Consider the following 13,856-nt stretch of genomic DNA (forward strand, 5'->3'; position numbering starts at 1 on the left):
GTGGACCAAGTCATCATGTCTGCTTCTACTCTTGGCCAATAAATTCTTCTCTCTCTTCTAGGCTGGTTGGCTATGAAGTCAGTTTTGGGTGTTCATGGTCTCCCTAATGGCTGGTGTTGGGGGGGGCAGATGGATTGTATGGAATGCTCTTGTTCTAGGTCATTAGTAGGTGGGGCCAGTGTTTTCTAAGGATTGTTGTGTTTCTCTTATGGTTTTAAATTAATATCATATATGTGCTCACTTATTTCAAAAAAAAAAAGTGATAAATAAACTATATCATATGTATTACATGTGTGGTACAGCCCCATTTATAGGGTTGGAAAGTACACCATAGGAAAGATTACATTTGTGCTAAACTAGGAAAACAGGCTATACAAAAAATAGGAAAGGTTGACTGCACAAAAGATAGGAAAGTATCCGAAAAATCTGTTTCTAAACTAGGGATAAAATCAGTTTCTAAACTAGGGATGATTTGGCCAATCAACCTCTTAAGATTCCAGCCAATCATTCCTCATATTTTTGCTCGGGAATCTACGTTTAGATTATTTAAATTTATGATTAATAATGAAACAATTATACAATGGCTTCAAAATATGGAGATCCATCATGAATTGTTTTAAAACTATATTTGTACATTTAAAATGTTATTATAAGCATAGATATTTTCTTTTTTGTGATTACTTTAATTTGCTTGATAGTTTGGAAGAATTTGGAAACCAGACCATAAATTCTGGTTTTCAAATATTTAAAGCAAATAATTTTTATATAAATTTGTACAAGAAGTTATAATAAAAAAATTATTTGTTGAATTTATTTGTATAAAATTTCTATACAAATTTCAAAAAAAAAAAACTCTACAAATATATTTTGCTACAAGATTTTTTTTAGGTAAATATATAATGATTTTATCTAATATATGTCACAGTTAATTACGATTTGGTTTCAGGTTTTCTGTAACACAAACCAAACTGTAAACAGCATATCCAACAATGTACAAGCTAAACTGGCTTTCAGAAAAATTTTAAACAAAGAAAAACTAGACCAAATTAGACAATTCGATTAGGTTTAATTATATGCACCCCTAATTGACCCCACTGGATTCAAATCTTGGATCTTCCACTGGAGTGAATACTAAACTCTTGATATGGAAGGATGTCTTAGAATTCACAGGCTTCAAGTTGAGAAAATTGAAAATCAATTTTATGGAACATAAGTTCAAAAAAATAGAAGTGTGGATGATGTTCCAGTGTGGCTTGAATATATAGTCATTCCAAAAAAAGGTCAATTTAGATATCTTGGATCAATTTTCTTAAAAGATAGGGAGATTATTGAGGATATTTCTTATAGAATTAACACATGATGTTTAGGGGATATGTGTCTAGTATTTTGTGAAATAGTACTATTCCAATAAAAGCAAAAAGGAAAATATTTATCAAATGGTTATAAGACCAGCTATGTTGTTTGACGTGGAATGTTGTGCAGTAAAACACAATGGAGATGGCCTTCTCTTTAGCCTATGTTTGGATGGAGGGTATGGATGGGGAGAGGAAGGGACGCTATTTCCCTTGTTTGGATGAGGTTTTCATAATGGAATGGAAAGGGAGGTGAGGGTACATGATACTCTCCCATCCCGTCTTATACCACCATTTTCCTTACACCCTAATTTCAGGTGTATGAAGGGAAAAGGAAAAATGTTTATAAATATTTTAGTATGTTAACCTTATTATTAAATTTAAGTTTTTGCACTTGTTTATTTATTTTGAAAATGCAAGAGCATAATTGTAACTTTATTGTCTCTTTTTACCATTTTATCTCCTTCCATTCTCCATCCAAACAAAGTAAAATTACATTATGCTCATTTATGTTTCATTTCCTAATTAATAGAAACATAACAAACGTTGTGTTATTTCCTTTACCATTATATACCATTCCATCCTCTACCCCACCCCTTTCAAAAACAAGGGCCAAAGTTCTAACAATATTTTTGCTCCATGATACATTATTAATAAGATAACTTACATATAAAGCAACTTGAACAAAAGACTTCTCTAGGGACATAAAGTAATAATAGTGATAACAAAATAAAACAACATGAATAATAACAGAAAGAAAACAAAAATTAGCATTTGTCAACAATCAGATAATTTTCCCATCAATAAGCATCAACCGTACCCAAAAGAGCAAAATTCATTGAACATATAATCAGACACCATTAAAAGGGATAGCTTCTTGTTAGATCATACTTAGCAGGAAAACCCAAAAATTATTTTTGGGGATAAATATCAAAATTTTCTTCCAGGAAAAAGAAAATGAGAAGTTAAAATTAGAATACAAAGGATCATCCAATAAAGTTCGTGTCGATTTCTCAGTTATCTTTTTGTGATGTGCATAATGAAGAAATAGGACTCATCTAACCTCAAACACTGGCAGCCCCCAGCCCCATCAGAACACAGAAAGAAAACCGTGAATATAAGAAAATGTTTCAAGATGGGAATGATTATCTTTCTTGTGCAGTAATGCGTAAAATTAGTTATCACATACCACAACAAAATGACCCCTCCCCCGCTTCAGCATGGAAGGCGCCAGTAGCCGAGTAATAGATATCGTCCCCATTACGTTTACATTGAATGTAGCCTGGTCATAGCACAGAGCAGCAATATGATTACCTTTCTAGATTTAACTCCAACAAGGCATGACAAACGACACGTTAAACAACTGTTATTTGCATAAGATAGGCCTGACTCCTACATCTGTACGCACAATGCATGGCTCATATACTCAAAAGGAGCTAATGATGATCTCAGCAGTCAGACCTCGGTACGGACATCCTTACATAGGAGTCAAACAAATATTAAAAGAATGACCAATCTCTAGACATCTGATCCACAAGGAAAAAATCCAATAAGATCCAAGCTATTAATCCATGTGTGGAAAAGATAATCATCTTAAAACCTAATGAACAAATATTGGAGGATAAATAGCCACCAATCATATTGAGCATGTGTATATAGATATACCTAAGACATGACAAAGGAAATAGACAGGCAATTCCAGTAATTATCCACAACATATTTAACAGCCTAAATGACTGGCCATATATACACTATTTATGGCAAACAGATTTATCAAGAATAGAGAGAGAGAAAGAGAGAGTGAGAGATGAAAACATCCAAAAAATGAAAATAAAACATAAAACACGGATTGCATATGAATGAAACATTCATATTAAAATATATCAAGTATCATAATAGAATAATTAATAGCATTTTTCTTTCCACCAAATAGGATCATTTAGTTCAGTGGTCAACCTAAACCAAGGTCTACCCTTCACATTTCTGACCATCTCAGTTAGTCAGACTAAGACCTGGCCATCCTACCAATCAAATAAGATTTACAGTAAAGTCAAATCCATTGAGAGACTTAGTTCACACTAGTTACGTGTTCCATGATGTGATACCTTGAGACTCTCCTCAGTGACGTCCAGTGCTGTTGTTTTCTGCAAAAGGAAGTAAGAACATATCAAAATGCATCTCCATCCCAATAGCAAGACTTGTGCTTTGGTGTATAGCAAATATGCAAATATCATATACAAATACAGTGATGTAGTAAGTACCAAATGCTTGAAAATTTAACTTTCAGCTCTAGTAATTTTGACAAACATTCCTTTGTCAAAAATAGATTAGGAGACGCTTCTTGAAAGCTCAACTTGCCATTCTCTGTGCAGCACAACATTAGTACTTTTGTTATTAAGCATTTTAATCCTCTTAATTTATAGAAAGCAACCTAATCATCATCAGCATCAAGGTGCAGTTGAAGACGATGATATAGGATGAAACCTCCTCCTTCCAACTCCATTTTCTTCCAGGCCATAACTTGGTTAAGCACAGTTAATTCAATACTGGAATCATTTTGCAATACGTTAGTCACACAGGATTCTACCATCACAATCAGAATGGTATGCACTTCCTTCGGAGGTTAATCCCAAGATTTTCTAAAGGCTAGAGGTCCAGTAAAACCCATGGAGCTTCAATGTTAACACTGCATAAGCACCTGATGATGATAACCTGCACGTCAACAAACCCAGACAGATCCAGCCACTTACAAAACAATAATATTCAATGTGCTACATCATATTGCAAGCAGTGCAAACAAACTTTGTTGATTCCAAAAAACCATCTTCCATGAAATCTGTGGTTATGCTGCCTAAAAATCCCCTGCCAACTAATACCTGTATTCCTCATCTAACTCCACTAAGTTTTCCATTGGTAATGGCTTCACAGGTTGCAAACTTGTCAAAGGCTGAAGTGTCCAAAGCAGGTGCTGCTCCTAATAGCATTGTGTCTCATTGACCAAGAGAAAAGCACCATTTGTCTCTGTCACCTCCAAACTCATTTTGTGCAAGCATATTGAAGACCTTTAGCCTCTATACAGGGTTCACTCCCTCATGGAAAAGGGTTTTTGAATTCTCACTACCTTTATTCTCTGCCATTACACTAGTTCAATCAAAGGTTTTTCAAGCATCTTGATGCCGGTCATTACTTCTAAGAAGTGCTTAGCACAGCTCTTCTACCATAAGCATCTCTAACCCACTTGCTCACACTTTTCAAGTACAGAAGTGCATCTTTTGTCTTTTCGGACTGATTTAGTGTAGAACTACATCTACAAGGTAAAATAGCATTTAGGGAGCAGGGGAAATAACTCATAAATCTAATTGTCTCAAAATTTTGACAAATAATAAGTTACAATTTACAATTACAAATTTTAAAATTTATAGTTTTTCATTACTTGGGCCTGCAGGCTTGCCTTTTGAGCTTGTAGTTTGTGCTAGGTGGTGCCATAAAGGTCATCCGATGCTTGGTCACAAACATCCGATGCTTGGTCACAGACCCCAAGGGGAGTGCCCCAGTAGTGCACACCACTCTTAGGTTGTACATGGCATAGCTTGGTATAATTCATCAGAGGTCATGCAAGGCATGGCAGGTTGCAGGGGGTGCTACATCAGTAGTCACGTGTTTGTCAGTACAACAACTGCATTTGTTATGAATTGGCAAGGAAAACTGATTTTATTTCCAGCTTATAACTCAATATATATACAGTTTAGGAGAAGCACTCCCCACTTCCTCAAATTAAGGATCCCCTACCTAACTACTAATCTGAACACAAAACACAACTTGAGGGCCATAACTTCAGCCCACTAATAGATAATACAACTGAAAAACAAACCAATAACTATATAGAAAAACAATAAATCATAAATCCTATTGATATGCCCTGAAAATCACACCCGTATCAAGTTAAGGAGTGGATCCAAGCGTTGGAGTAGAAATGGGTTTGAACCGGGGCGAAAAGGCAAGGGAGCCACTCAAGACCAAGTGGTGAAGACTCACTCAATCATATGACCGAGTGGGTGGGGGACTTCTTGTAATAATCGCACAGCTTTCTCTCTCTCAATGACACTCGCACTCACAACAAATCTCTCTCACAGAATCACTCAACTCTCTAATACCGCAAGAATTAATGTAACACAAGAAAAGAAGAACACCAACACATTTATCCTGGTTCGGTCCTTTAACAAGACCTACATCCAGACTGCCCGAGACACTTATCTCCACTATCTTGAATGAAAACTAAGGATTGCATGCACTATAACTCTCACTAGCCTTATACCCAGGACTGCAGCAAGTTTCGCTTACCCAAGAATACAAAGATACACCCTCTTAGTTCTCAAGTAAAACCTTGTGCATACTCCTCTCACCTTCTCCTCCCAAGACAATACAATCCCTTATTAAATGCCTCACACCCGACCTCTATTTATACATCATAAAGGCGGTAAAATTGAAAGCTAACTAAATTGGTAGTTACAACCAACTAACCGGACTTAAACCACTAACTAACCCTTCTAGAAACAAACCTTTTAGAATAACACAAGTGATATACAAATGCTAACAACATAAAACCCTCCCAAGATAACCCAAAGCTAATCTAATACAAGTGATTACAACGGGGCTTTTCTCCCCCACAAGACATCACCCACTCAGTCATGACCGAGTGGGTGGGGGTCTCTTCTCCCCCACAAAAGCATGACTCACTCGGTAATGTGACCAAGTGAGTAGAGACCCTCGTCTCCCTCTCTCTCTTTCATCCATCAAAGCAAGAACAAACCAAGTCACATGGTCAAATCACCAAGCAGGTGTTGCTCACTCACATCTCATCCCTTGGATACACCATCATGGTAGCGAAACTCTCTGAACAGTCGCGAAACTCTCGGAATGGGTCGCGAGACTCTCAGGATGAGCCGCGAGACTCTCGAGATGGGATCTTTTGAACGGGAGACCTGATGAGCGGGAGACTTCTTTGGATCTGACGAGAGGCTTTCTGATGACTGAGAGAGTCTTGATGACCGAGAGACCTATAAGAAAAACGCACGGTTAGGGGCACAGGTGGATGTCCCTGCGCAAACCCTCCGATGCTTAAGTCAGTTTCTCGAAAGCGTGAGCGCAAGAATGTGCTTAGAGTGCCAAAGAAAGCCTACCTAATGTCGGAGGCATGGCCTCCTATTTATAGAGGGAGAGGGGGACACGCGGTGGCCATCCCGAGAGTCTCACAACCCATTCCGAGAGTTTTGTGACCGTCTCGAGAGTATCGCAGCCGTGATGGTGTATCCAAGGGATGAGATGTGAGTGAGCGGCACCCACTCGGTGATTTGACTGAGTGACCTGGTTTCTTCATGCTTTGATGGATGAAAGAGAGAGAGGGAGATGAGGGTCCCTACTTACTCGGTCATGTGACGGAGTGAGTAATGCTTTTGTGGGGGAGAGGAGACCCCCGCCCACTCGATCACATGACTGACTGGGTCATGTCTTGTGGGGGAGAAAAGCCCCCCACCCACTCGATCATATGACTGAGTGAGTCTTCACCGCTTGGTCTTGAGTGGCTCCCTTGCCTTTTCGCCCCGGTTCAAACCCATTTCTGCTCCAATGCTTGGATCCACTCCTTAACTAGATACGGGTGTGATTTTCAAGGCATATCAATTGCTCCTACTCTTTCGACCGAGGGAATTGGATGAAAGAGTATTTAGCCCTGCAAAATATTGAGTATTTTCTGCCATACTTCTCTTGTATTTTGGAGGCTGTTCACGTACAATCGTTTTTGATTTTCTACATTTGGATGTGAACTCCTATGCCTTTCTATTCCTTATGCCCCTATAAATAGGGCCTAGGGCTCTCATTCCTTAATTTGCTTCGGATACTCTTTCAGTTGTGGGTGATTTGAAGACTCAAATTCTCTCATGTCTCGTCATATTTTTTACTCTCATCACATTTTGGAGTCTTGGCGCATTTCTGAAATCTCAGCGCATTTTTGGGTCTCGGGGTCGTGGGATATCTACCCACTCGATCAAATGACCGAGTGGGTGTATTGATGCTCGCTCCTCCTCGTCTTCTTTGCTTCCTTCGAGGGCCCGTCCCCCTTCCGCTCGTACTGATGCTCTTCTATTGTTTTTATTATAGGTATTGTTCGTTGTGGCCAACTTTACTTCTTCACTTCTTCTATATTAAGGCAAGGTAATCTCTTAAGCCCTTTCAATATGTCGAGGAGAAGACTAGCACCACCCCCCAGCCCTGCGCGCATTCCCAAGGATACTAACTCCCGGCTTCACTTCGGGGACTTCGAAAGAGTTTACAAAGCTACACCCTCGGGATATATAGTGAGATATCCACACCCCGACGAGCTTGACCCTTTGCAAGTGGATGAAGGCTCTCTAGGGGTGGAGTAGATAAGACGGGCACCGATCCCAGGTTTGGAAACATAATCTGTTTTTAGCACTCCGGTAGAAACTTGAAAGTCCCGTCCACTAAGCTTCATACCGTCCCCAAGAATCATCGTATGCCTCACTTCGCCTGGAAGGGGAAGGATAGGAGGCGATCCCACCGACCTCTCACTGTCAAGGCGACGGCGATCCTTTTTGTTGGGGATCACAGGGCTTCGGCATTCCTCATCCACTCAGGCCATGTCTCCAGCAAATCAGGAGGATGAGCTTCATCCTCCTCAGGAACTGGGAGCACGAGAAGGAGCATCCGGGGTTTCTTCCAATCACGAAGGAATTGATGACGGGTTTTCAGTAGGAGGAGGAACTTCTACGTTCAAGTGGTCGCCCCTTGGGCGGCAACGCCTTTCAACCCCAGAGGAGGAGACCCCTGCAGACCTGCAAGAGCGAGGAGGTAGAGAGCTAATAGATCCCTCAATATGGCGAGCAAAAGTTCCGACCACTACCGCAACGTGTGCCTCCTCACGGTGGCGCTTGCACAATTCTATCAGTCTACCTACTCCCGCCATCTCTACAAAAACTAACATAAAACGTTAGATAGAAGATGTAATACGACAAAAATACAATGAAGACGATATTGAAAGGAAATCTACCCTCAGGAGTGATTTCCTCCTGAGGATTGAAAGGAGGATACGAAGATGGCTCGAGCATTTCCATTTCCTCCTCCTCGACCCCTGCCATTTCTTCATCGCTTTGTTCTTGGTCAGACAATGTAGAGGGTGGAGGAGGAGCAGTTGGCATTACAATCCCCCAACCCGTAGCTCTGAAATTTCCCAAACTCAAGAGGCTAAACAACTCAGTAGCACCTTGTGCTGTTAATGCATCTACAATACGACGATACACGCCCCAGACATCCTTTGGGGGTGGAAACCATGCTTGGCAAACGTCATCATAGTTCCAAGACAAAAGGGCATCCCAATTGGGTGGGGGCTCTATCACCAGCCAGCGATGCTCGAACCGATTAATTTTGTTGGGCAGATTGGCAAACAGTTCAAGGTCGGATATCTTTTGGAAGGTATAGAGCTGGCGGTCCTTGCTAGCCTTCCGCAGTTGATAGAAACAGTTGAAAAGCATCAAGGAGGAGGTTACTTCCCATTGATGACAAATGATCGAAAAGCCCACCAATTGGGCCCAGCCATTAGGGTGAAGCTAGGCCGGGACGATCCCGCAGTCACGCAGCCAACTCATGGCGAAGGGTGGTCAAGGAAACTGAAGTCCCACTTCGAAAGACACGTAATGGATGCCTAGATAGCCTTCATCCACTTGCGAAGGATCAAGCTCGTTGGGGCGTGGATATCTCACCATATATCCCGAGGGTGTAGCGTTATAAACTCTTTCGAAGTCCCCGAAGCAACGCCGGGAGCTAGTATCCTCGGGAATGCACGCAGGGCTAGGGGGTGGTTTCAATCTTCTCCTCAGCATATTGAAAGGGTTTTAGAGATTACCTTGCCTTAATGTAGAAGAAGTGAAGAAGTAAAGTTGGCCATTGCGAATAACACCTACAATAAAAATAATAGAAGAGCATCAGTCATTTGACCGAGTGGGTCCTCAACCACTCGGTCATTTCACCAAATGAGTAGATATCCCACGACCCCGAGACCCAAAAATGCGCCGAGATTTCAGAAACGCGCCAAGACTCAAAAATGTGACGAGACTTGAGAGAATTTGAGTCTTCAAATCACCCACAACTGAAAGAGTATCCGAAGCAAATAAAGGAATGAGAGTCCTAGGCCCTATTTATAGGAGCACAAGGAATAGAAAGGCACAGGAGTTCACATCCAAATACAGAAAATCAAAGACGATTGTACGCGAACGGCCTCCAAAATACAAGAGAAGTATGGTAGAAAATACTCAAAATTTTGCAAGGCTAAATACTCTTTCATCCAATTCCCTCGGTCGAAAGAGTAGGAGCAATTGATATGCCATAAAAATCGCACTCGTATCCAATTAAGGAGTAGATCCAAGCATTGGAGCAGAAATGGGTTTGAACCGGGACGAAAAGGCAAGGGAGCCACTCAAGACCAAGCGGTGAAGACTCACTCGGTCATATAACCGAGTGGGTGGGGGGCTTTTCTCCCCCACAAGACATGACCGAGTGGGTCGGGGTCTCTTCTCCCCCACAAAAGCATGACTCACTTGGTCATGTGACCGAGTGAATAGGGACCCTCATCTCCCTCTCTCTCTTTCATCCATCAAAGCATGAAGAAGCCAGGTCACTCGGTCAAATCACCAAGTGGGTGTTGCTCACTCACATCTCATCCCTTGGATACACCATCACGACCGCGAAACTCTTGGGACAATTGCGAAACTCTCAAAATGGGCTGTGAGGCTCTCAGGATAGGCCACGAGACTCTCGGGATGGCCACCACGTGTCCCCCTCTCCCTCCTCTATAAATAGGAGGCCACACCTCCGACCTCAGGTAGGCTCTCTTTAGCACTCTAAGTACACTGTTGTGCTCATGCTTTCAAGAAACTGACTCAAGTATCGGATGGTTTGCGTAGGGACACCCACCCGAACCCCTAACCGTGTATTCGTCTTATAGGTCTCTCGATCATCAAGACTCTCTCAGTTATCAGAAAGCCTCCAGTCAGATCCAAAGAAGTCTCCTGCTCATCAGGTCTCCCATTCAAAAGATCATGAGAGTCTCCCGTCACTCAACATACCCAAGACTCTCAGGACACTTGGTGGCGAGACCCTCAACTCTCAAGACTTTGGTGACTAGACTCTCAAGACACTTTGGTGACGAGACTCCCAAGGCTTTTAGGACCCTTAAGACTCTCAGGATCCTCAATACTCATAAGACTCTACGCTCTCGAGACTCTTGTGATCAACCACACACAAATTGTATTCTCCCACGATTAAAAATAGATTGTTGTATTTTGGCAACAACACCTATAATTCTGTAAAAATGCTCCTTATTTCTCGACAGATCCATATGTTCATATACTAAACGGGGTATCATACAGCATTGTGAGATAATGATAAACACTAAGCCAAGCCCATTGTCTAAAATATATTGAACTTTTGGCACCATTTGACCTTTGTCACATTATGGGAAGGAATATAATACATATTTGGTAAGGCAACTATCACCAACATTTTCTCTTAAAAGCAATAGAACATATTGGTAATGTCACTTTTATAACACATGCTCTTGAACATGAGGTGGACATGCAATGTCTTCACCATCAGTGCAGGAATAAACCATGTTTCTGAATGTGAGATGGATCTCCAATATATTTTACCTAACAATTTCACTGCTTTGCACATACAGGGCAATCTGATCTCGTTGTCTGACTTAAGCAACATTTGATGGTTACTGGCATAGTAAGAGATGTTCACAGTGTTTTTACATTTTACTTATCAGGATTTCTCACTTACAGGGCGTTCATAGGCTGCATTGTGGATCATGTAATCCACACCAGCACCAGCAAAAAAGGATTCAGCTTTCTGTACGGCTTCCCTGAGAGAATCTTCCCCAGATGTCAAATCCAATGGTAAGATCATCACATCGTCAGGTGCATGTTTACCTACAAAGACTCCAGTAATATATCAAGAAGTAGTTGCCTCACCCATCCCATCCCATCCCCACCCCAACCCCAAACCAAAAAGAAAAGAATGAATGAATGAATGTGCGAGTGCACGTGCGCGTGAGCGTGCATGTGTGTGTGTGAGAGAGAGAGAGAGAGAGAGAAGTTGGTTAAGAAATATATCAGAGCCAAAGAGGTTAGAGGTCTTAACGGAGTACATACCAGTAAGCTGTTTCTTGACACGCTCTAATTCAGGTACACTTCGAGCAGAAATAATAAGTTTAGCTCCTAAACTTGCAAGTTGTTTGGCAAGAATCTCCCCTTTTCATCCAGAAATTAAAGATAAAAATAAGTCATTTTAAAGCAGGGAATAAATGAAGCTTCAAATTGAGAAAGACTAAAACAATATTCTGGCACATACAAAAATGAACAAAGAGGAAGAATCCAATCTAGAGCTCAAATCATCAGTTATTGGGAATAAGTACTACATACTAAAGTACTTCCCTATATGGTTAAGAAAGGGGTGAAGAAACCAAAACCTTGAAGATCACTCAAATTTAAACAAGTTTAAAGATTTGGTTCAGATTTAATCCCAGCTTCTACAGAAAGAAGATGCCCACGTCTTCAAAATATTAGGATCACCTAATAATGAATGTAACTACAAGAGTGAATTACAACATTTTTAAACACGAGTTTAATAACCTCAAACAATTTGCAGTTAAACATACAAACTTGACCAAAAGTTACCAGTCCCTTCTCTCAATCCAATAATAAGTAGAAAGTATCAGTAAAAGAAACCTCTATTAAAAGGGGTGAACTCTAAACAAAAAGGAAAACAAAAGAAGAACAAAAGCAAAAGAAAATGAGAATGATTCCATTCAACCAATCAATGGAATTGTCACAGGCCCTCTCGTGGGTAGTGCAACCAATCATGAACCTCAACCTGAAACTTAAGGAACAAAACCTAATATCTATCCATCACCGCAATCACTGAAAACCAGCAATGATCTATAAACACTGGAAAAGCCAGGGTACAATGTCTTGTATGTCCAACAAAATACTAAGATGGCTTTGATGAGTTCGCTAAAAAATCCCCTTGATTTGAGTCCAATCATAACCATGCTGAGCACCTGAAAATGTTAGATGGAGTGCTGCTCACAACTCAATGATAGGCATTCTGCTTGCAATAGATCATATCTAAAACTAATGAATTTTTTTCATAAGAATACAATAAAAAATGTTGTCATTTCAAAATATTCCCAATGCAGTAATGTAGATCAATCATGTCACAAGGTGTAGCAGTAATGGTGAGTCAAATACCCATTTCAGTGTATAAAACATAAATAACACAAGATTCAGTAGGCATGTCAGTGTAACCCGCTGATCCACATGTACTAGAGTGCCACATGATAGAACCTGGGTCCATAAGCACAAGTACTCAATGGGGTCACCAGGGATGCACCTAGCCTCTTCCCTGACTGTTGAGAAACTAAAACCACCTTTGAGCCGCATCAGTAGCTGGATTCTAGCTACCACAGTCATCACTATGTAACTATCCCTTTGTCTTCCCACAATGATCCCACATAACATCATATAACCACATGCTAACACCATTTCCTTTCATTTATATCAATTCTGTAATCCATGTTCTCAATTTAATCTCATGTTTCAACACTTGTAGTATCATAACAAACACAGAACAATTATCCTATCAAAACATTTCAAGCATGCATGGAGTAATTTTTCAAAGCATATATCACAGAAACAACTGCTCACCTAGGTCATGTGCAATATATAATTCCAAATAACTCCTTAACCTAAATCATCCTTATAAGTCTATGTCAATAAAATTCTAATTTTGTAAAATCTAGCCTAGAGATGTTCTAAGGGCATTTATGTCATTTTCAGAAGTAAGGCCCTTTTCCATCATTTTTGGAAACTTAGGGGCTAATTTATGGAAGGGGTTAAGTAAATAATAGAGACCTGAGGGTTAAATAGTAAATAGCTCAAAGTCTTCTAAAATGGTGGGGTCAATTGCTAATTGGACTAGGGCCTTAATTGGGTCAATTGGCCACAGTTGTCTGATTCCAACGAACCACAAAAGACTGAAGGCTACTCTGCCAACTAAAGTCCTTTTTGGTTGCTGCCAATTGTAGATGATCAGAAAAGGACTGGATGATGGTCGAAGGAGGGTTGACAACCGTCGCAATGACCAGAAAAACTATTCAAAGTCCCAACTAAAGGTGCAAAATCTGAGAAGCCAAAGAAAAGGTAAGGCTTACCTCTCTTCACATTGCTGACAGAAGCTTTACTGAGTTCCTTTTCCTTCTATCCTCTTTTCTCAGTACTATGATCTTCTCTTTCTATATCTCTCTTGCTCTCTTCCTCATTGATTTTGCACACTGAATCTCTCCTCTCTTCTTCACTATGATTCTTGCTTCACACTTGATGCTTCAAGCCATCATCAATCCAGTATTTATAGGCATATAGGAACCATCTA

The 13,856-nt window shown here is 40.5% G+C and overlaps 1 protein-coding gene across 1 annotated transcript in view; it reads right to left on the reverse strand.

Moving 5' to 3' along the window:
* Positions 1-13,856, reverse strand: part of LOC127806532 (uncharacterized) — a 75,368-nt gene that overhangs the window by 41,102 nt on the left and 20,410 nt on the right. Inside the window, exons 4-7 of the mRNA XM_052343895.1 lie at positions 11,579-11,677; positions 11,208-11,356; positions 3,458-3,496; positions 2,542-2,634 (exon numbers count right to left, since the gene is read on the reverse strand). Of these exons, the coding sequence (XP_052199855.1) occupies positions 2,542-2,634; positions 3,458-3,496; positions 11,208-11,356; positions 11,579-11,677 (380 nt within the window). The remainder of the gene's footprint in view (positions 1-2,541; positions 2,635-3,457; positions 3,497-11,207; positions 11,357-11,578; positions 11,678-13,856) is intronic.

Source organism: Diospyros lotus, chromosome 7 (assembly GCF_014633365.1).
Source record: "Diospyros lotus cultivar Yz01 chromosome 7, ASM1463336v1, whole genome shotgun sequence".
NCBI classification, from domain to species: Eukaryota; Viridiplantae; Streptophyta; class Magnoliopsida; order Ericales; family Ebenaceae; genus Diospyros; species Diospyros lotus.